We start from the raw sequence: 24,784 nt of genomic DNA, 5'->3' as shown, positions 1-24,784 counted from the left end.
TCATAAGTTCTAAATAATTTTTATTATGTATAATATGATTTTTCTGTTATTGTTGTTAATCTCTTAGTGTGCTAAATTATAAATAAACTTCATCATAGGGTATATATGAGGAACAAACATAGTATATTTAGGTTTTGGTACTCTCCATGATTTCAGGCATCCATTGAACATTTGAGAACAGGTATCCCCAGAACAAGGTGGGGGCTACTCTAGCACGTGCTATGTATGTAATGATCTTCTGTATCCTCAGAAGCAAGTTGGTACTGTTGTGTGGTATTAGTGTCACAAGTAGCCTAACCTTCCATGATGGCATTTTCTGAATAAAAACCAAATTGAGAACTGCTGACCTTCTGCTGTAGTTTGAATCTGGAATCTGGAATGAGCCCCCATGTGTTAAAGGCCTAATTCCCAACTTGGCACTATTGGGAGGTGATAGAAACTTGAAGATTTGGGGCCTGTGGGAAGTCTTCTGGTTTTTATTTGGGTTGTTCCCCCAAAAGGGGTTTGTGGGACCCCACCCCTTCCACTTTTTATCTTTTGCACTTGGCCTTGAGGTTAATAGAGTTCTTCTGCCACATGCTCCAACCATGATATACTGAGCTGCCACTGGCTAAAATAATGGGACCAATCTGTCATGGACTGAAACTCCCCAAACTGTGAGCCCAAAGTGAACTTTTTCTCTTATTACGTTGATTATCTTGGGTACTTGTTATAGTAAGGGAAAGCTGATAACATGCACTCAGGTTATATGATATTTATATGTTTTTGGAGATTTACATATAGTGACAGTTTAATCTACACTATTTGTAATAGGTACTAGGCTCAATTAATTTTACCAAGATTTTTCATGTAAATGAATGTGTACTGGGACAGTCAAAATTTGTGTGGGCATTGGCTAAGTCTTTGTCTATGTGGGCTGTGATAACAAAAATGTTATAAACAAGGTTGTACATAAACAACAGGAATTTATATTTCAGTTCCAGAGGCTGAGAATTCCAAGTTCAAGATGCTAGCAGATCCAGTGTCTGGCAAGGGCCCATTTCTCCTTCAAACATAGCAGGCTAAACTTTAGCTGTGTGGTACCACCAAGGCATTTCAAGGACTTTGGCATCTCTGGTCTCCTGCCAATTTTCAAAAAGTTGCTTAGAGGTAGTACTACTCCTTTTGAAAGAATAAAATGTATTCTTAATTCTCTGCATTTGTATGTAATTTCTTTTAGCAAGTTGTTATATAACTTTGTATATCCATAAAACATAAACGTGCCTTACTGTGCATCAAGCTGTGCCCACTCTGTTTTAGAAGGTTCCTCCATAGAGAGTGGTGCTTACAGTGTGAATTCAGCCTCCTTATGATAGGTGGGACAGTAAGGCTAAGTGAGGGACATTAACCAGTTATAAGTTCTTTGGGATATAGTGTTATATTTTATATAATTGATAAGTTTCTAGGGAAGTAACTGGAAAGTTAGTGTAGCCCATACTGTGGGGACATCTTAATCTTCTAGAATGGATTTTGTTATTTTTTAAGCTTATACTATTTGATCTATTTCGACTTCCTTTTCATATTCATTGACATACATTGTGCATCTTCAGTATCCAATATTATGGCCAGTAGTCAATGTGACACTTGAAGTGTAGCAATGGAATTGAGGTGTGCTGTAAGTGTAAGGAACAAACTGGATTTTTGAAGACAGTGAAGACGTAAATTCCACTTGTTTCTTTTTTGACTATGTTGAGCAAATTTGGAATTACATAAGGTCACTAATATTTTGTTTCTCTTGGAAAATGGAGCTATAGCCCACTTTAGATATTCAGTGTGTAGAAGCTGCTCTAAGCAATATTGTTAAAGACTTTGTGATAATATGACACTTGTGTCAATTAGTGCCAAGGATATTTGAAGAAAGTTTTCCACTGTGGCAATGTGGAAGGGATTAATAGGAGGAAAAGGGTTTCTATGAAAGCTGACAAGATTTGTTGAGTTAGCAGGGGTTTTCATCTGGGGCGATTGTGCCCCAGGAAATACTTGGCAAAATTTCTAAACACATTTATTTCAAATGAGTTTCTAGGATTCCCTGTCTTCTTTTAAATTACTTAACAATTTGATTTTTTATTGTTATTTTTTAATCTAAAGAATCTCAGGAATCAATTCTCTCCAAATGTCTTATATCTTTCCCTAGGTGCCTTATCAGTTCTTTGTGGTATTAAGTAGTACCTTTGGGTTTACACTGGCATCATGGACTTAAGTGTGATGTAGATAAGATAGAAAGAAAAAGGAGCAGAAGAGAAATTGAGGTGGAAATGTAGTATAAAGAGAGAAGGGGGTTGGAGAAAGAGCGGGAAAAAGAGAGGAGCAAATGGAATTTATGGAAATGTCAATAACATCTCTATTGGTTGTTTTTTCCTGATCTCTTAAGCTGCCCAGAGAGTCCAGCAAATGATATTTTCATGCCACCGTAAAAACACAATAATGAAACTAGTTTATCTGGGCTGATATAGGAATGAACGGCCACTAAGGTTTTGCTATTTTATCTACCATCACCACCACCACCAGAATGTTTAGAAATATGGACCAGAGTGTGGGAAAGAGTGTCTCATCCTTTAGTTGAAATACTATCTTTTTTTTAAAAAAGAACATGCAGTGAGTGCTCTGACCTAGAGTGCTCCAATCATAATGGCCATTGCCTCGTGCTGTCCTCTCTCCCTGGCTCAGCTCCATGTTGACTGTCAATAGCATATTTTATGAAAGGCACTCTTGTTTTTATGTATGTACCAGTACCTTTTTCTTAACACAGAAAAACTCTGTTTGTAATATACTGTAATGTACTCAACATTAGTTGTAAAGCAAATGTTAAGTATAAAATACTTACCCCAAAGAGGTAAATTCCAGGGCAGACAAGGAAAACATTTGTAATAGTACTATAGCTTATCTGGTGCTGAGCTTTATAGATTACCAAGTTTAAAAGAAAACAGGACCCATATTTAATGTTTACAGAGTAGAGGAACCAGCTTATTAATTGTGTATCTGTGATATTATTGATGCTAGATGACATTATTGGGACCTAAATAAAAGTCATAGAGGTTTTTTGTTGTTGTTGTTGTTTTGGTACTGGGGATTGAACTCAGCAGTGCTTTACCACTGAGCCATATCTCAAATATTTTTATTTTTTATTTATTTATTTTTATTTTGAGATAGAGTCTTGCAAAGTTGCCAAGGGCCTTCCTGAATTACTGAGTCTGGTCTCAAACTTGTGATCCCCTTGCCTCAGCCTCCTAAGTCTCTGGGATTATAGGTGTACACCACTGTGCCTGGAGATATTTTGTTCTGATGTATTGTGTAATCCATTAAAAAACAAACAAGGGTCAGACGTGGTGTCATGAGGCTGTAATCTCAGCTACTGAGGAGGTTAAAGTAGGAAGATGGCCTGAGCTCAGGAATTCAAAGGCAACCAGGGCAACAGAGCAAGACCCCCACCTCCAAAACAACCAGAGAAGGATGGGAAAAGGGTGGTCAGTGTATACTGAGTTATAGTTAGACAGTTCTGGGGTTCTGTTGCACAGTAGGATGGCAAGTAATAACAATAATGTGTATGTCAAAGAAAGCAAGGAGGAAGAATTTTGGATGTTTTCACCACAAATAAATGATAAATGTTTGAAGATATAGGTGTGCTTACCATGATTGGAGCATTATGCATTGTGTAAAAGCATCAAAACATCACTTGTCACCCATAAATATGTACAAATTTATGTGCCCTCCTCCAAAAAAATGAAACCAACCCTTCCTTCTTTGTCTCCCCGATTTTTTTTTTTTCATTGCTGAAGACCAAGTATTTCTTAAACAGTGATTAGAAATGGTGATAACACTTCAAATGGTAGTTCCAAAATCATGGACCTACTATTGGATAGAGTTTGTGTGTATTTCAGAAACTTTTTTAAGTTCTGTGCAACTCTAAATGCTCTGGGCAAAAAGGGACTCTTTTTTTTTTTTTTTAATTGTTGTTGTTTTTGTTTGTTTCCAAATACAGAAAATACTGTGTACTGTAACGATCCCTTTGATGATTGCCCATAATATTTATTTATTTATTGACTGCTTAATACATGTGAATTATTGGGCTAATCGCCTTATGTTATTATTTCCCATATTAATTAGTACTTATTTTTTCCTAAAAAAATTCTCTCATTCGATGATATGGTAAAGAAAAAAAAGTTATTCTGAACAAAAGAGATAAATTATAGTAACAAGAAATGAGAGCAACAAATTTAACACTGAGATGCTTCTTTTACATTCAGTCACCCCTTCAAGAACTTCCTGAATCCTCAATAATGAGAAATTCAAAGAAAGGCTTATTCTATTCTTCCCCCCAGTGGCAAAGAGGGGCACCTTTGTGGACCCTAACAAAAAGTCCATTGAAGTTATCCCCTTCCTTCCTTCATTGGGTAATTGGGCTGGAAAGTCTGAGTGGCAATGGCTTTGAAAATACTAAAATCCAGTTAACTCAGAAAATAATTTAGGACCTAGCAGTCTTCTCCAAGACAGGCCAAAATCTCTTGCAACAAAACTCTGCATAAGTCTAACCTCCCTTGCTATAATAAAATCTAACTGTGACTTATAAATCTTACAAAATGTTGGTTGTCTTGGCTTTAAAATATTTCCAAAGAAGCAATACTCCATTTGAAGTACTGGTGTCACCGTCTTCACCTGCGTGCATTCAGGGACAAAAGGAAAGCCAAACCTAGAGGTTCTGTCTTCTCCCTGGTGGCATAATAGTAGTATTAGAACATGATCAGTCTTATTAGTGGGAAGGAAGGGAAGAATATACAGGTAATTAGGACTCAAGTGCTCTTCTCTGTGAAAGCAAATAAAACTCTTCCTGCAGCTAGAGTTGGGTAGATAATGAACATGAAAAATGATTACTGGTAGGAGAGATGAGAAGTAAAGAACACAAACCCAGCTGAAGGGGCCTTGTCATTTGCTATTACAAACTCTCTTCTCCTCTCAAACAGACAGGATTGAGCTGGATTCTAGCATGCACTGGACATAAATGAATGTAGATGTAGCTAACTCAGGGCACGCGCGCGCGCGCACACACACACACACACACACACACACACAAATGAAAATTTGAAGAGGACTAATAATGACAGAAGCTCTTAGGGTTGGGGATATACCAGTGTAGCACAGTAGTAGAACACTTGACCAGCACAAGCTATGCCCTGGGTTCAATCTTCAGCACCACAAAAACAAACAAACAAAAAATAATGATAGAAGCTTTTGAACACCACTCTTTAATATACATTATGTTTTTTGTTGGCTGTGTAACCTCAAGCAAGAGCTTTAACCAATCCAAACACATTAAAAAAAAAAAAGAAGAAGAAAGAAAGCAAAGAAAAACAAAACCCCCTGTCTTGTTAGGGTAATTGTGAGGATTATGGGAGAGATGAGATGTGCAGGGCTATTTGACATTACAAAAACTTAAATTGTAAATGTTGGATGGAGTTGCACGTTTTTAAGATTTTTTTAATCATCATCATCCTATTTTCTTATGTAATAAAGTGATTATATATGAGCTGGTGCAAGGAGAGCTGAAACAAAGCTTTCTGTTAGCCTCTCCTTCCTGGGAAATGTTTGTTTCCACTGTGGGTAGATAATCTGTCTGTCTGTCTATCTATTTATCTATCTATTTATCTTGGACAGTGTAAGAGGGGAGTGGGTAACACTCATTAAAAATTCAAATCAAACAAAATCAGGCATTGACCAGCTGGGAAAACAAGTTCAACATACAAGCTTATGAAACGCTTTTCTCGTAATTAAGTGTGGAGAGCCATGGGTCCTTTAGACAGGTCTCAAGAGTAAGAGATGCCATTTCCTCTACAGAAAAACTAGTAAAATAGGAAGCATGTAGGATTGTAACTTTCATCTTTAGGGGGAAAAATAGGAAAAATAAAACACATTTAAAAATTAATTTACAACCCTCAGAACGCTGCTAGCCCCTCTGTAACTTCCCTCTGAAGCTCAAGATGAACTCAGGCAAACTTCCCCAGATAATGATTATTTATAATAGTCATAATTACTCAGAACTCATGTCATTCCAAGATAGTGTAAGACACAGGGTGGGTTGGCTTCCCAACTTCTGACTGTGACTCATAGCTAGAAACATTTCAGACTAGGACCCAGTGTGTATACAGGACCCACACACATCTGAAAGGATAGATTCATGAAATAGTAATTACTCTTAACCTTGTTCAGTGTGCTCCTGGTTCTTCTCTTTCCTTAACACTATTCAGTTTCATCTCCAAAAGATGGAAAGAAACCTAGACACGAGCCACTACATTGATTTCTCTACCCACGAATGGGTCAAAACCCAGTTTTTTAAAAAAAGACAACCTCGGTCTGCTCCAAAGAGTCGACTTTCCAGAAGTTCCTGCTGCCCTAAGGGGAAGGTTGTGACCACTGATGTTAGGTCTTCTGGTATGTTTGCCAACAACCCTGGCCTAGAACCTTTTATTTTTTTTACAACTTCATGTAGCCGGACCATCCTGTCTCTCCAAGCCAGTGATTTGAGAGGAAGAGGGAAGTTTACATTTGCACCTTCCCAGCCTTGGTCCTAACACTGTAACAGCTGCTGCCTGATTCTTATCAGCTGAATCTGAGCCCTGAGAGAGGGTGTTTCCTAGAGCCAGGGTTAATGCTGAGCCTAATTCTTTGTTATGGGTTAGAGCAGAACATGAACTTTCCAAGGAGATACGTATTTGGGGGATGTGGGAAGGAGAGAAGGAATAAAAGTAAGAATGGAAACTTCTTTGCAGGGACATGATGGTGAGATGCACTTTAAAAAAATAATAACCCTGCCTGTAGATTTTATTCAAATGAAGTACCATTGTCAAAACTGGCTGGCACTGGCAATGTCTGTGTAAGCAAGAAGGAGTTCTTGCTATTAATGAGTCATAGTCCAGTTGTTTGAAGCCTGGCTTACCACATGGTACTAATACTTTCCTTACAAGGAATACCTTTGACTCCTGTGGGGCTGGGGCTGGCAGTCCAGGGAGGCAGAGTTTTATAGGATGAACTGGCTTTAGACCAGCAGAGGAGGAGAGACTAAGAAGGACATTTCAGGCAGGGGAAGGGTGGAGGCCAGAGACCATGGGGGACACCAAGTCATGAGACAGGATTAATTAGGGCTGAGTTGAGACCTGCAAGTAAGGCTGAGCCCTGTGCCTGAGGTGTTGTGTCTTGTATTCTGAAGGCAGTGGAGAGCTAGTGAAAGATTAAGTAGAGGCAATTTGTGTGCTTTGAAAGAGTGATGTGATGGAAGTGGATCCTAGGTCATGTCAAGAATAGAAGGAAAGGGAGTGAGAAAAACTAGTTCTCCTGCAGTTTGGGGGCAGGCTGACCACATGCTTTATTTTCAAAGTCCTCCAACTATAGCAACTAAATGGTGGCAAACAAAAACAAACTGTAGTTCAAAAAGTAGAACTTTATTACAGGTAGTTCACAAATAACGGCGACAGCTGCGAAACAAGGATTACCTAATAATAATCCACTGCTAACTTTATTATGAAAACAGAAGCCTGGGCTGCTGACTTTTCTAGCAACTTTTGCAAGATACTTCAATCCTTCTAGCTGGCCTTTTGTTCCTGTGTTGCCATGGAGTGTCAATAAGCCCCGCTCAGAATAACCCAGGCAGTGAGCCGAGAGGTACAGCCTGCTTGCCAGCGTATTGGCTGGGCAGGTTACACTGTTTGCCTGTCTCTGGTCTTGGGAGGAGCGCTGGGCTGCTGGTTGCCGTAGCAGCTGTGAAAGGTGTATGTCTCTTGGCTGCCCAGAGTTTGAACCGCTACCAAAACTCGGCTGCCTCCTGAGCATGTGTGGCTCCCGATTGAGCTGATAGCAACTGAAAATAGCCCACTGAGCACCTGTCCCTGGTACAGCAGCCCCTGGCTGACTGCCTTGAAGGACAGTGTGGACTCAGTTGGTAGACAGCAGGTGAGGTGCTGAGCAGATTGTAATGATTCTTAGGAAGATCATTCTTAGGACTTTGTCCCTGCTTAAATGGGAGCAAAAATAAAAACAAACAAAACCCAAAATAAAAAGCAGGCTTTTGAGCAGGTCCGTTTGATACTTGTGTGGTTAGTGGGTGGCCACAATGGCTGTGTTTGTACAGTGTGTCCTAAGACTCCATATAGTTCCCTTGTTCAACAAAACAGTGGTCCAATACACGGAGAGGTGTAAGTTTCCTCTTGGAAGGGGATGTTTTCCTAAAAAACTCCTGGATGGCAGCCAGCCATGGTTTGTGTTGCGTCTGCTTCAGAAAGGGGAGGCATTGAATTAAACTATTTAGTTTCATTTTATACCTGGTCTTTAATCTCCAGGATTCAGTAGATAGTTTCTACAGGGTGTCTCTTTGCAAGGTTATTTCTCAGTAGGCCAAATGTGGGGGTGCAGTGGAGAATTAATAGAACCATAGCATGTTAGGAGCTGCCTGCTCCCCTTTGGGACTCCTTCCATTTCCTTCTGGACTTTCTTCTCCTCACTGGGCTTGCCATTGTTGGACAGGCTTGGCATGACTGTGTGGATGGAAGCAGGCTCTGGAAGGGAATACTTCTGAGATGACTGGTGGTATTAAAGCTACTATTTAAAAGTGACCCTTCGTAGATACTTGGGTTATCTTTAGGCTGGGAGTGATCTGCAGCTACAGAAGCCAAAGGGAATCTGTGGAAAAGTCTTGCCTGTTGCTCTGGCCTGGGTTTGTTTAGGTATTCTTGCTTCCCAGCCAGTGGCCTCGTGACACATCTCAGATTTAGTTGGCTTTCTTCTGCCAGGGTCTAATATGACTGTGGAAGCTGAAAATGGCTTGCCATGCCGCAGAGATTGAGACACAGGGATGGTGTGTTTGGAAAGCCAGTTCTAATTCCCAGCCCTCTGAAGAAATGCATTCTGCTTCTGCCCAGAGTGTAGGCACCTGGAGCTTTTCTTTGGACTTGAATGAAGAGGAATAAGCTCAAAATGACCCAAACTCAAACTTCTCATAGTGGCTGTAGGATCTTTATTCTCTCAATAATCAGCCAGTCTTCTTAAATATGTTGAGTTTGGAGTTAATGAGTTCTTTTGGACCGTATTAATTAGTCTGATAGGGGTAAGAAGATATGTGAAGCAAAGATCAGGTGATGAGGACTGGCATTACAGTCTTGCAGTCATGGGACTGAGGACATGGGATTCCCTGCTTCATTAGCCCCTCATGGAGTTCTGGACGGGACAGGGCCACGAGAAGTAGATTGGGGAGTCGGGGATAGAGAAGTAGCAGTAGCAGAAGCTTGGACTGTGCCCCATTTTTTCACTCTCTTAATTTTTTTTACTCCCTGTGGTTTCATCTAGCATGGAATGGGCGTAGTCTAGAAATCAGCATGTCCCTTCCATTCTCTTTCTCTGGCGTAGGGTAGAGTACAGAGCTAGGGAAGAGGGGGGTTTCACTAATTAGGGGCCTTTTCACCTTTGGATTTGGGTGCCACAATGCCTAAGGCTGCATTCCAAGACTGTTGTTAAACAAACTGGAACCCTGCCCAGCATTTGAAGGGTTTATCTGTGTGGTTTGAAAGCTTCCGGAAAGGGTGGAGGTGTGGTAAAGGCTTGTGATGGTAACTAGATCCAAGGTTGGCAAACTTGTGAAGGTCGGTCCCTGAACCCCAGAGGAAAGGGTGGAGTAGGGCAGGAGAGGAGGAACAGAGGTGTAGAGCTGGGCTTTAAAGGCCCTGGTGGTTCCCTCTCTGCTGTTCTGCTCTTTATTTAAGGTTTCCTGTTAAACCAAGTTTCAATTCAGAGCCCAGGTAGGAAGCTCTGAGTGGTAGGCCATGTATTCCCTGGCTAGCCCAAGGAGACAAGGGAAAACACCAAAAATGAGTTAGCCAAGAGCGATTCCCCTTCCTGTACTGTGAGCAGAGCTTCCAGCCTGAGATGGTGAATAGATGGAAACCTAGAGAAGGAATGACTTTTCTGAACTGTTTATAACTCACTAGAATGAACTGCTTTCGCCTTCCTTCTGGCTCTGTTATTCTCCCTAGAACTGGAGCTTTGTTCAGACATGGGCATTGCTTGTTATATGTGGGGAGGAGAGAGTATTTTCTGGCCTATGAAAATATTCCACAGTAGGCAGTTCCCCTCAGTCGTCGTAATCATTTGTTTCTGTGAAGCCTCATTTGGAGAAGTTTTAAAGACAAAACACAGAGGGCATTACTTTCCTCTTATGTTAAGGAGTTGCGTCATAGGCATTGCTGTGGTAAAGCCAAGTCTGTACAGCATTCAGAGAATCATAAAAAAAAAAAAAAAAAAAAAAAAAAAAAACATGGAAAAGACAGGCCAATATTGTCTTAGGTCATTACCCCACAGTGTTGTTTAATTTGTTAGTCACTTGAACACGGGCTAAATTTTTGGCTTTGAAATAGAAGGTGTGGCTGCTGTAATAGGCTTAATTTACAGGGATTATTTCAGAGACAAGGAGTCAGCCCAGACACAAAATAAACAGATGGCACTTTTTTTATTTTTTCTTCTTTCTCAGCTTCAGCAGTTCAAATGCAGGATGACTTAGGAATCCTTATCACCTTCAGCAAAGCAAGAGGAGAACATGATGTAATTTGCTCTTTCCCACTCCCTGCTGAACTTGCCGTTATTGCACTGATGGGGGAAAAAAAATGGCAGCAAAGATTAGGGGCAGCTTTTCCTCTGCTGAGCAGCCAAGTGCTGCAGGCATCTCTGTAAGCTGACTGGCGTTGAAGGCACTTATTGTGCGTGGATGATCTTGATCACCATAGCACTATGGTAGCCCAAAGTCCCCAAGCAGCCAGCCCAAAGAAGACCAGCCACAGAAGCCCAGCTGTTCTAGAATGTATTAGAGTTCCTTATTTTAGGAACTCTTGTGTTTTAGTTCTTTCTTCTGACAAACAAACAAGCTGACGAAAAACCTACTGTACCACAAAAAGTACTAATTTGCCACACATGGGAGCCCGAGTAGTGAACAGATGTGATGGTACGGCGGGCTTCTCTAGGGAAGAAATGGTTTGCACAGACATGCTGGCCTGGTGACTAAGCCTTGCCTTAAGTTCTGTGCTGACATTTGAAGACTTTATGGGCTCAAGTCGGCTCTGAAAATTAGCATCAGGTCTCTTCTCACCTCTGAAACCTTTCTGGGAAGAGAAAATTCATGCTGTCGCAAATATGCCTCAGGCTTGTACTTCTGTCAGGCACAAAGGCCATGACTGGGTATGTAATGGTGACCCAGGCAGATGCTTGCAATCTAGAGGAAAGGGCTGGGCATTCAATAGCCATAAGGACACAAACCTGAGTTTCCACAAACCTGAGTTCCTGAAGGGGGTTTCTTCTTTACCTTTGGGTGCGTGAACAAAGTCTGCTCAAGGAAATATCATACAAGGTAGGATGTGCATGGTTGATAGGCACTGACCAGGTGAATGCAGCATTAGAGGTAGAGACAAGCTTTCAGGGTGGAGGGAATTCTATACCTACAGGGCCTTGGATCCTGAAGCATGAAGAAGTCTTCTGAGAGCTGCCAGGGACTGAAGAGGATGCTAAACAGCAGGCAAGGATTAGGCTGTTGCCTGTCCTTGAGAGTGGTAGAAGGTAGCAAGAATCAGGCTTATGCAGGTGAATGAATGGGGCTGCCATTCACTGCGTTAGGGAATATTGGGGAGGAGAATGTTTGGAGTGGAGGCATCATGAGTTCAAAATCCTAGACATTTTTGTTGTTATTCTAGTTTTTAGCTGTCTGTTTGAATGCCTCTATTCTTTTATAATCCTAGAGTACATTTTCTTCTTGGCTTTACAACTTTATTAAGTATCAGTTTCTTTGATTAAAAAGGAAAAAGAAAGTGAGTTCCCTAAATGAGTGTTTATAATGAGAAAGCATCTGGGCACTTGGGGTATTTAATCCCTGAGCATATAGCCTGCCTTCTTGTCAGAGGATCAAATGCCCTTCACTAGGCATTCCGGATGGACCTTTGTGCTCCTGTCTTAGGAGCAGGCTTGCTGGCAATGAAACCTGGCATTACAAAATCCTTCCTTAAGCCTTTGTTTAATGCCAGAGATCTCAAATGCTTGCAGATTCTGGAGAAGTGCCAAACTGTGTTCCGGATTAGAAAATGATGGAAAGAGTCCCATAATCTATAAACCTAATATAAACTGCCATTCCAAGTGAATGAATTGTTTAGACGGTTGGAAGAAGGCCAGGAATATTTGGAGCTCCATTTTTAGCCAATGTAAGTTCTGTGCTATTGGACTTTTATAATTACAATCTAATTACTGCATTATTATATGTGCTACTTTGAGGTAAGACTGTAAAAAATTCAGCTTGTTTCTTTTGCTGACCCAAGGATGGATCATAGCTATAGGCTGGTTTACTTGTAGCATTTGCTCATTTGTCTTGTATGAAAGATCTTAGTGGGAAATGTGGGCTTTTATGCACCATTTAGAATGATAATCAGTTTAAATGCCTTAAAGCATTATAGAGTGCATGACTGGGCAGGTGGGAATAGATAAGTCCATAGTATTGTGCTTAGATTGCCGAAGTCTCAAATATAAATATGAATACTTTTACTGTGACATACAAGATTATCCCAGACTACGAACCGTCTTTGAAAGTCCATGATGCTCTTTGCTCTGCCTCTTCCTCTGCCAGTCTAGGATTAGTCTTAGGGTAGGTGTGTCCAGATGGCAAGCTGAGTATTGCCCAGAACAAGAAAAATCTTTTTAAAGATTTGGCCATGGTAAACTCCTGGGATTCCCAGCCTGCATCTCTGGTTTGCAGAGCCAGTCCCCATCCTCCCCCACTCCTTGGCCTCCCTCTCTATAGGAGGCAGCCTCCATTTGTGGTCAGAACTCGCCGCCTTTCCCAGCCAGCCCAGGCTGTGAGTGTTTTCACACGGCCCTGGTTCCTGTGATACAAAGGGCATATGGAGCCAGCCATAACACTGAGTAATGCTGGGAGGTGCCTTCTAGAACAAACAATGTGGGTGAGCTCTGCAGAGAGGGAATACCTCTGGCTTGACATTTAAACTACTGAATTATTTAAATGAATGTCAATTAGGTAGAGTAGACTTGCTGCCTTCTGCCAGGGCACTTCCTGGTTATTTGCACGGGCAAGTGTAAAGTACTTCATATCAGATATGGTGCTTCCTGTCTGTGCTGTGGAAAACCCTTCACAGGACACAATTATTTATTCTGTGGTGTTTCTTGATGTATATTATATTTATATCCCAGTCCAAGAGCTTAGAAATCCACACACTCTTATCTGTGGCCCTCAAAGGCTGCCCTGCCCACACGTTTTATGGTGACTCCTCAATTTGACAAGACAAACTGAATCATGGACATTTTGAGGCCTGCTATATTTCTAAGAATTGTGGATACCAGTATCTGGGAATATTCTACCTTGTTTTTAACTTTCTTTGTTGATTTAATAATCCTAGCTCAGAAAATCCTTTTGGCATCTCTTCAGATTTACCCCGTCTGTCAGTGAAATTGCCATGGTGACATTTGATGTGTGGGTGTGTGTGTGTGTGTGTGTGTGTGTGTATGTGTGTGTATGGGGGGGTAATTCTTATATTTTTATGAATTTAGGATCTTCCTTTATATTTACATGTATATAAAAACCCATACATGAAGGACTCTGCTCATTAGTTATATGGGAATGTACAGATTAAAAAGATAAAAGTTTGGGTGAAGAGCAAAATGGGAAGAAAGTCGTGATGGTCTTGTACTTTTGTATTGCTAACTGCTAGACTCGGCTTATGTTTTTTCCCTGTCAGAGATTAAGTTAATTATTACATTTCATTAGCAGTCATTTTTCTTTGCTTTTTTTTCTATTTTTGAATTTTTTTTAATTTTGTCCTGAGTATGGAAGGTAAGATATGTGAATCCCAGTTTTAGATATCTTGTTGCAAAGAATCACCAACTGAAAGATAGTCAACCTCGTGGTCTTCTGTACACAATTATGGAAGTATATGGAAGATCCAAAGATAGTATTTAATAAATGAGTGAATTACTTTGACTTAGTGTATGATCCCATGAGATCTGATTAAGGCTAGTGTTGCTTCACGCCTATGAACATTGCAGAAGTGGGCACAGTAAGTTGAATTTTACTGAAGATGGTATGTACTTGAGGCTGCTGTCTTCTGGCAGAATTCTTTAGGTTACAGTCCAAATATCTGCCAGACTCTCTACACATCCTGTCAAAAAAACTAGAAACCTTATATACACACATATATATATGACTGCATGACCAATATGATTCTGCAACATGTACACCCAGAAAAATGAGAAATTCTATCCCATCTATGTTTTTATCAAAGTGCATGAATGCATTCTCCTGCCATGTATAAGTAATTAAAACAAATAAAAAATTTAAAAAAAAATTTCCAAACCCCCAAAATGGACCCCAGTGCAGAAGCTAGTGCCTATAAGTGTGCATTTGGCACCCAGATCAGTTTATCTAAAGGTTAAAAGTATTTCCAATGGCAGGTTAGAGCCCTATCTCTGTCTGAAAGCAGGTGAGTTATAGGTCACTTGATTTTAATTTTTGGTAAGGATCTAATGAGAGGCTCAGCAGATTTAATTGCCCAATTCAAATTGTCTAAATAATTCTAGAAAGTAAGAATCAAATAAAATAAATTAAAAAATACTTTAAAAAAAAAAACTGTTCAGCTGGAGAACATGTTAGAGAAACTATTATTGTTGTTATTTTTTTAATTGCTGGTTTTTTTTTGTTTTTTTTTTTTTTTAAGAGCCATAAAGTCTCATTAAGTCTTTGGTAGCTTGGACTATCCATTTCGTTTTCTTTTTTTTCTTTTGGTGCTGGGAATTGAACCTAGGGCTTTGTGCATGCAAAGCAAGCACTCTACTAGCTGGGTTATATCCCCAGCCCTGGACTATCCATTTCTATTATTTACTGATTTATTTATTAATTGATTGTGATATTGGGGGTTGAACTCAGGGCCTTGCACTAATTGATTGTGATATTGAGGGTTGAACTCAGGGCCTTGCACATGCTAAGTATGCAGTATAATCCTGAATGACATCCCAGCCCCTAGACCGTCCATTTCTATAGGATTAAGGGTGAGAAAGCCCTCTGTAACCTAGAACTACTTGTTTGCTGTTGCTATTCTTCCTCATGAGCCTTATTGCAGTGGGTTGAGTATGTTGGACTCTATTATTAGTCCAGAATAACTACACCCTTACTTTATTTTTCATTCTACCTCTTAATCTCAACATTAACTCTTCATCCCCAATCCAGAGTCAGCAGGCACACTTTTTACTGTGTGTTTCTTAAGTATTGTGGACATCTGTGAATTTTAAAATTTTTAAAATTTTTTTGATATTGGGGATTGAACTCAGGGGTGCTTAACCACTGAGCCACATCCCCAACCCCTTTTTACATTTTATTTAGAGATGGGGTCTCTCTGAATTACTCAGGGCTTCGTTAAGTTGTTGAGGCTGGCTTTGAACTTGTGATCCTCCTGCCTCAGCCTCCTCAGCTGAGGATTACAAGGTGTATCACCACATCAGGCTGATCTTTTAAAAAACACTTTAGTTTTTAAACATTTCAAATTTGTATCAACTGTATTATTTGAGTCTTAAGAATATAGTCATTCATTTCCCTGTTGTAGATCACAAATAAATCAATATGATACCATTAACTCACCCCACCCATCCTTTTCCTTCCAAATAATCATCACCTGTTGGGCAGCATAGTTGGCAGCCCTCAGTCCAGCTTCGTGCCATTCAAGAGTGGTGAGCATGTCTAGACTCCCTGGAAATATTATCTTTCAACTCTGTTTTGGCAAGTGTAAACTTTTTGCCGGATTATGTCAGCAGATATATATGTTTCTTATCCTCATAGAAATAGATTGGTGCTGGAGTTTCTTTTGGATTTCTCTGCTCAGAGAAAATAAAAACTATCTCTTTGCTCATTAAAATTTTTGCTCATTAAAAATGTCTGAGGGCTCTTGATTCTCAGGGGTGAGACTGGTGACATACATAGCACTGTCAGCGACTATTTTGGATTTTCTGCTTTCAGGCATGTCTTTGCTTTTTGGATGAGCCCCTTGTGGTTTTCAAAAGAACTAGCAAGTCAATTATAAATAGAAGGCTGTGTCTGTGTGTCTGCATGCACTTACTCTGTGGGACGAGGCACCCACATGACAGTGGGCAGTGAACTATTTTTCCACTTCTTTGAAGAGGGAAGAAGAAAGATTAAGAACACTTTTCTCTTTTTGAGATAACCCACATCTCTACACACACCCACACAAATCTGTGTAAATGAACTTGACATTTCAAAGACCTCACCTTCAGGTCTTCTCTTGAAAGCACAGCCACCCGACCTGTTATTTTAAGAAAGAAAGCAGTTATCTTACAGACCCACAACTGAGGGTTCAGGGATTAGAGGGCAGCCTGTCTGTGCCAGAGATCTTTGGAAGGTACTCTGCAAGCTGAATTTCCTTATATGAACGGTGCGTTGGTGAAAGTAGCCTTGGCTAACTAATCAGTGGTCTCTAGTACTTGGCTGTTTACATTGTATCTTTTCTTTCTTTGCCCACTAGTGGAAACGGTTGGAACAAGCAAGTTCACACTTATCATTCCAACAAGGGAGGGGAAAAGAGTGATATGAAAAATGGAACTGCAAATGGGTGTTTTGAAAAAGAGACAATTAGGAGGTCTGATTAAGTGTACTTCTGTTACAATGCACTTCTGTCTTTCCTTCCATTGTAACCTGGACTCACCAGGTGCAGGATATTCCTTTGGTCCTACTTGTTAGCCTTAGTGTTCAAACATTGTTCCATTCCCTTTGTCTCCTTGTGCCCTCATCCTGGATGCTTGCTGCCCCCATTTTTTTTTTTTGACAGTTGAAAATTAGGCAGTGGCTCTGAATTCTCATTTTGATCAATGTAAAAATGTGAGTGTTATTACTATAGAAAAGTTAGTCTAGACATCTAACTGGAATTATTGGTAACCTGGATTTATAGCTATAGATTGCATTATACAAGAATAATTCTGAAGCAATCAGGTTCTGAAACAGCATAGTCGGTATTGCTTATTCTGCTCATCAATGAAGATTTTTGCAGCAGGAACTGGTGTTAATAGCTGTCATATATTTAGGAACTGTTTTGGGAATAAAGTTAAGGTGTTGAAAATTGTGTTCCAGCAAAACATTTTATTTGGGTGCAAAAACTGGGGTATAAGCTGGAGGTAACATGGAAGCCACAGGGAGAGAACCTCCTTGTTAGAACTCCATGGACCCGTTTCAGCTTATATAAATGCATTCCTAGGTGGAGAGTGACTATTTGGTAGTTGATCAAGTGATGAGGCCATGAAATGTGGACATAATGGTGATGACTTTCTGCTCTGTGAATGTGTTTGGAATGGTCCTGGAGAAACTACTGTGGTTCCCTCTGTGGGAGTGAAACCCAGACAGTGATCTCTTTTTTTCCCCATGCTTTTCTCTCCTTTGCAGATGAGAAGCCCAAGGTCAACCCCAAACTTTACATGTGTGTGTGTGAAGGCCTTTCCTGTGGGAATGAGGACCACTGTGAAGGCCAGCAGTGCTTTTCGTCACTGAGCATCAACGATGGCTTCCATGTGTACCAGAAAGGCTGCTTCCAGGTGTATGAGCAAGGGAAGATGACGTGTAAGACCCCGCCATCACCTGGCCAAGCCGTGGAGTGCTGCCAAGGGGACTGGTGTAACAGGAACATCACGGCTCAGCTGCCCACTAAAGGTCCCTATGCACTTTTCTATTTCTAGATGAGGGTTTTGTTAGTAGTGTCCTGATCTGTTTGGGTTAAAGATCTTTGCAGCCATGAGGCTCTCCTCCTACTCTTTGAACCAAGGTGATGAGCCATATAGAAGGTTGCTTTAGGTGAGGAGGAAAGAGGCATGGCCCTTTAGAATCTCAAAAGGAGGATGGACATATCTGAAAAAGTGACTAAGGTGACATCCACTCTGGGAAGAGATTGACCGATCAGTTCTCTTTAGGTCACCACCAATGGGTGTATAGCTCTCTATGCCACTTTCTATTAAGGGGCTGTGATGTCTTTTATAATTTCTGAAATAATTCCACTTAGTAGACACTCATCTCTAGGCCACATGTGTAGGGAAGAAGAAACTGTGCTTGAGTGGAATGCTCTTTCCTCTTTATGAGGAAGTTGGCAAACGGACTCCCTAACCTCCTCCCAGATCCGATTCTCCAGCTATGGCTGAATCTAGAAGCCAGATGAGATTTCTCACGAACCCTGTAGTTTATGTGGAATCCTTTCTCTTGTGTATTCATTACAGATTTCCTATCTTCTGGAAACTAGGGCTCTGAAACTGTTTTCCCATTAAATGAGCCCTAGACTGTCAAGCCCCTGCAGATATTACCATAGACTCACTCCAAGCCAAATTTATTCTCTTAATGCATAGTACATTTTTAATAGGTATAATTACTTAATTTTGCACTCATAAAAGAAGAAAAAACACAAAAGGTGGAGTAAGAGATACTACTAGGAGTATTCACTGCTAGAAACAACCAACGGGAGAGTCAGAAAAGCAAAAAAAGCTGATAAGGGATCACATTACAGAGATTTGATGACCTTACGGCAGACACAAAGGAGGGCTGAATAATAAACGGTTTCAAAATGAGAGATCAGATATTTAAAATATTAAAACTAAAGAGGAACTTCTCTTGCACTGTGAGTTAAGTTTTCATTAATCCAGTAGAAAGACATGAAGAAAGGTCTGCATTCACATAACAATGATTATGTATGAAGTTCCTTTTTTGTAGATCACTCTGCTAGATTCTAGGTTTAACAGAAGATTTACTGTCTTTATTTAAGGATTTTCTAATCTGAGGGGCTACAATATTTATAATTCAGTGTTATATTTGATTACTTTTAAACTTGATCATGCAAATGACATGTACCATGAAAGATTGTGTACATTAAGTCATTGTTTGGGCTTAGAAAGTTAGAGAAATATACAAAGGAAGTTCAGCTTGAGAGTGCATTGCTGAAGGGGCCGAGGACATGGACACAGGTAAAGCAGATGTGCAGAAGGGCTGGACTTATGACATAATGTCATAAGGGGTCTGATTCAGAGGTGAGTGTTGTTTGGGGATCCTTAAAGTAAGGACCTTCACTGTCCAACCAAAAAAAAAAATAATAATAATAATTTAACTCAGTAGGCAAGTGGAGATCCATTGTGAATATCTGCATGTGTGATAGGTGAAATGTTTGAGTGAATGCACCAGTGCTTGAATGGGTACTGTAATAATGTCTGGACGAGGGAGTGAATCAGTGAATGAATGTTTGAGTAGGTGACTAAATGCACAGATGAATAAATAGCTTCTGAGACAGGAATCGTGCTGTAAAAAGATCAATGAGAATTCAGCAGTAGACATTCTCAAGATATATTGAAGAAAGAGCACAGATGGGGTAATTTGGTTTTAACCAAGATAGCACTTTCTCACAGGGATATTACGGTATAATAGTGTGTGTCTGTAAGGGCATCTTTATATACCAAATCCAAGTAAATAAGAGTAATATCAAGATTTGTGTAGTAATTCACATTTTAAAAACACTTTCACGCACATTAATTAATACAGTTGATTCTCAGTGGAATTTTTTTTCAAACTCCAGTTACGTCTAATTGAATGATGGTTTAAATGGCTGGGCTATTGGCCAGGTATTGAGAGAAGTATCTTAGTTTTAGCACTTTGTGTCTTGTGAGACTATGTGGTCAGGATCAGGAGCTACTTGGTTATGGTTATGCTAAGTAACAAGGAAACAGTGATTCTGACAGCCCACTACCCTTTTCTCCCCCATCTCCAGGAAAGTCCTTCCCTGGAACACAGCATTTCCACTTGGAGGTGGGCCTCATTATTCTCTCTGTAGTGTTTGCAGTATGCCTTCTAGCATGCCTGCTGGGAGTGGCTCTCCGAAAATTTAAAAGGCGCAACCAAGAACGCCTCAATCCCAGAGATGTGGAGTACGGCACCATTGAAGGGCTCATCACTACCAATGTTGGAGACAGCACTTTAGCAGTGAGTTTGTGACCCCACGGGGAATCTAAAGCACAATAAAGATGGCTGAAGACACTTCCATATTTCTGGCATGAAAAGCAAACAGTGAATGGACACCCATGCCACTGGTCACTTATTTCCTAAGCAAGCATACGGTAGCATTTGTCTCCCTTGCATGAGAACATCCATTTTATATAGATACAGAAGTAGAGAAGGGGATTTATTTTAGTAGATTGTTTTTGTGGGGGTAAGGGGTAAAGAAAAAGGGACAGAGAATGGTTGGTTGCCTGTAATTTTGGAGGGCTTAGAGTTGGTATTCTGTTACTCTATTTTTAGCAGTAAAAGTGCTTTTTAAAGGAAGCGCTTTTGCTTAATATTAAAAATCAATTTCCCTTGAGATTATTTCAACACCCTATAATTTAAGACTTTAAAACTTGACATCCAAAAAAGCAGCTATTAAATTTTTTGTGCTCTTGTGCTGCCCCCTTGTGGAGTGCAGTCATTTGGTTAAACCGCTGTGGGCCAGTAGAAACCTGTGCACCACATATGGAATTTTAAATTTTAAAGTAGTTACCTTAAAAAAGGTAAAATAAAACAAAAGAGTAAAACAGGTGAAATTGATAATCTATTTAACCCAACACATGTAATTTTTATCATTTCAACCTATAATCAATAAAAATAATTGAGATATTTTAGTTTCTGAACTAAGTTTTCAAAATCTTATGTGCATTTTACATATACATTTACTCAGTATGAAAACCATTGTGTTCATACATTTAATAATCACTTTTGTATTTTTTTAATGACAACATGAGTAGTGGCTGCATTCCTTAGTTATTTTTAAAATTTCATTTTGTTAATTTTTTGTACTACAGATTGAACCCAACAGCATTTAACCACAGAGTCACATCCTCAGCCATTTTTATTATTTATTTTAAGACAAGGTCTTGCTGAGTGGCTTAGGGCCTTGCTAAATTGTTGAGGTTGGCCTTGAACTTCTACTTCTCCTGCTTCAGCCTCCTGAGCTGCTCAGATTATAGGCATGTGCCACTGTGCCCAGCGTTAAATTTTAATTTTAAAGAGACTTTAAACTTTAGAAAAAGAAGATCATTTGCTATAAATAGAAGCTTACCATAAAGCATAAAAGAAAAATAATTAATACTATTTACATGGATACTGTGCTATATCCGATACCTACTTTGAAAAGGGCAAAAATTTATGGTACGAAAGAGGTGTGAAAGACATGCAGTACCAATAGATTCTTTGTCATAATCCATTGAATTGAAAGACAATCAAGGCAATATCTTTCTAATATGACTTAGTATTATTTAATCCCATGCCTGTATATTATCCATCTCATCTTGGATTAAGTCTTCCTTTGCTAGAGACAAGCTTCAAAGTGCCTGATAGTTCTGCAGTTAGGCTTGCCCTGCAGCTTCGTTTTTTCTGGAGACATGTATCTTCACCAACAGCAGTTTTTGTAGCACCAGGTAGTGTACCTGGACAACTGCAGGATCCACCTTACTGAGTCACCAGAACATGGGATGGTGGCTGAATAGGCAGGAAGCATCTTGCCTTGCTACCTGCCCCATCCCTGGGCTGCCAGTCAAGTGTACTTTTTTTGTATGAAAAAGGGGCAAAAATAGCCATTTGTAGCTTTCCTTTACCAATCTATTTAAATTGTATAGAACTAGGAGAAGAGGAAATAATGACATTTTGTTTTGAAAAGTAGAGAAATATAAATTTTCATTAGAAATTTACTCAGAACTCCATTCTAAGCTTTAAGGAAAATTAAATGAGTTTATTGAGTTAGCAGCAAGAAGATGTAAGGATGAATCCTGACAGAGCTTCATCAAAGCAAGATTCTAAAATAGATTAGTCAGAACTTTATTCCTCAGAGCTGCTAACATAACTAATTATCAAGGGTAATAATTGAAATATCTAGTAGTATAAATTACCATTTAAATAGCTTTTAGGATTTTGAAGGAATGAGAGTACATGCCAAAACAGTCTTCTAAACTCAGCCATGTCAGTTGACAGCATATCACGATATAATAACATAGAAACCTACACAATTTTTAAAACAAATTGTCCTTATTGGTCTATATACTTGCTTATTTAAGAAGTCTCCTCCTTGATGTGATTCAACAAAGCATACCCTCACTTTACCACTTACCTATGTTGAGAAAAGAAGTCTTGAGATCCCAGATTAATGGACATATTTATTAGTCTTTAGTTGATTTTTTTTCATCTATAGCCTGTATTTAGAACTAATATTGTGCATTATGAAAAAGCAACACATTTAATTTTAGCAGTTTAATTTTCAGAATTATTGTTCTTAAAAAAAAAAAGTTGAATAGACGGGAAAACCCCCCCAGCACATGAACTCTACCTCATCTACACTCATTTTTCTTGTTGATTATCTTTTTTGTGGTTTTTTAAGGGTTCTGAATTTCTTCTGTTGGATATTCAGCTTTTGGTAATTTTGCCGATCCACAGTACTTTGCAGGAATTCTCAGAGGAAGTAAAGAAGGTGAAATTCACAGAAATCGATGCATTGCTTTAATAGGGCAGCTGAAATGTTTGAGAAAGGAAGAGACTTGGAGAGTGTTAGCTGAACATTTCTGCAACCTTACCACCGTCACTGTGGGCACTATATTATTTATTATAGATAATCTACATCTGTTACCAAAAGACTTGTGCTTGTTGGTTTATGCTGACAATAAGAAGGGAAACTATGCATGAACCATCTAGGAATCCTTTTGCCAACATATTCATTTGCAGGAGTCAATTTGGGACCCTGGCTTTGTGTTTTTATTGTCTCGCCACCCCTCTCCAATTTGTGATTCACATTTTTTAAAAAATGAGAAATAGGTATTAATTTAGTAATCCTTTTATTCCTCACCCAACTAAAAGGTAACCTTATCCAGGGAGCCCATTCTTGCTTGAGTGGACCAGTTTAATCATATGGTTAAAGAATGGATATTTCCATGGCCAGTGTGAGAGTTGTTTGTTCAGACTCCCAATTTGTCTGTTCCTAATTAGACTTTCTTGTTAGTATGGTAGCTAAAGAGGATCATTTGATAGATACTTCGTGAGCAGAGCAGAATATGGTAAATTATACCCAACTCTTGGAGTTGAAGAGATCCTGTACCCTTCTTTTTCCATCTGCTAGTCTTTCTCTGTTCAGTCCTGCTTCTTAAACCTTTTGATTTGCATCTTTAGATTGCTCAGCTTATTTATTTATTTTACTCTAAAACTCTGGGCGTCAGAAAGGTGCTTATCCTTCAGGAAAATCTACCAGGCATTGGGAAGAGGGCTGACTTCTGGTTTTTCATAAGAAATGAAACCAATCCTGCCTCTGGTGGAGCTTTGCAGGCAGGCCCATGGCCATGTGCCCAGGATTGCCACTTTCCACATGAGTTACAGCAACATGTTTGTAACCCTTGAAACCAGGAGCCATCACTCAGTCATTTCTTTTTCTCTGTCTTAAACCACAGGATTTATTGGATCATTCGTGTACATCAGGAAGTGGCTCTGGTCTTCCTTTTCTGGTACAAAGAACAGTGGCTCGCCAGATAACACTGTTGGAGTGTGTCGGTAATTCCCCCCCCCTTTTTTTGGGTGAATAGTAGGTAATGTTAGCTGTGGTGGTACGTGAAGGATAGAACTTGCAAAGTCTGCTTCTGGTGCTTATTGCTTCCTTATTAAACTTAGGCGATGTCACACACGTAGCTCACTAAACTTCAGGAGGCGTGGGATGGTTGTAGCTAGTGTAGAGAACACCCAGTCAAAGTTTTCATTACATGTGAACCTTTTGGGATGGTGGCAATGCTTGAAAAGTGAATTGATGATGACTGTCCCCTACTGCAGGTATGGAATGATCCAAGGTAAGTCAGTATTTGGATAATGAAGTTGTTTATTGCAAGTCTCTAATCTCTCTCACTCTTTCCCTTTCTTGAAAAATAATGATAAATGGGTATAATTATATGTCAATTGAAAATTTTAAGAAAGTACTTTTAAAGGTTTTTAAAGAACCGAAATTTTACCAAAGGTACTTTTGTAATTCCTTTATTTACAATAGCTATGTGCATTTTTATGGCCTTTCATTTTCCCCATATGGGAACATATTTTTATGTTGATATAATCATGGAGCATGATTTACTTTATGCCCCCTTTTTAGTTTGAAGCTCACATAGCTTTTGTGTATTTGCATACATCAGAAGTAGTCTTAAAGCATTTCTAAGAATCCATTGGTTGAGTTTACAGTACCACTTGAAAAACGATTTTGCACATATCACTTCTTTGTTTTGAGTTCTCAGAATCAGTTTCCAGGAATTGGGGTTTTTTTTTTTTTTTTTTGGTCAAAACTTGTGATTAACTTATTGTTTTATATTGTTCTACAGAAAAATAGTGTAAAACGTTTTTTAAAACTTTTTTTCAATACTGGAACTGAACCTAGAGGTGCTCTAGCTTTGAACAATATCCCAAGCCCCCGCCTTTTTTTTTAAATTTAGAGACAGGATTCACTAAGTTGCTGAGGCTGGCCTTAAACTTGGAATCCTCCTGTCTTAGGCTCCCAAGTAGCTGGAATTGGTGTGCACCACTATGCCTAGCAAATGCTTTTTTAAAGTCCTAATTTTTGTTAGTTTTAACATGGGGTGTGTGTATTTGCAGGGTGCATGATGTTTTTCATTGATTACCCCTTCAAATGCCATTCATGGATGGCTACGGTAGTGA

At 39.5% G+C, this 24,784-nt stretch overlaps 1 protein-coding gene across 5 annotated transcripts in view; it reads left to right on the top strand.

Moving 5' to 3' along the window:
* The window catches only part of Acvr1 (activin A receptor type 1), a 122,114-nt gene that overhangs the window by 72,846 nt on the left and 24,484 nt on the right, over positions 1–24,784 (top strand). For all 5 annotated transcript variants that reach the window (XM_078017434.1, XM_078017437.1, XM_078017435.1 and 2 more), the window contains 3 exons: positions 17,501–17,764; positions 19,854–20,065; positions 23,545–23,644. In XM_078017434.1, coding sequence (XP_077873560.1) covers positions 17,501–17,764; positions 19,854–20,065; positions 23,545–23,644 — 576 coding nt within the window. The remainder of the gene's footprint in view (positions 1–17,500; positions 17,765–19,853; positions 20,066–23,544; positions 23,645–24,784) is intronic.

This window comes from Ictidomys tridecemlineatus, chromosome 7 (genome assembly GCF_052094955.1).
Source record: "Ictidomys tridecemlineatus isolate mIctTri1 chromosome 7, mIctTri1.hap1, whole genome shotgun sequence".
Lineage (NCBI taxonomy): Eukaryota > Metazoa > Chordata > Mammalia > Rodentia > Sciuridae > Ictidomys > Ictidomys tridecemlineatus.
This window is presented reverse-complemented; position numbering and strand designations above follow the sequence as displayed.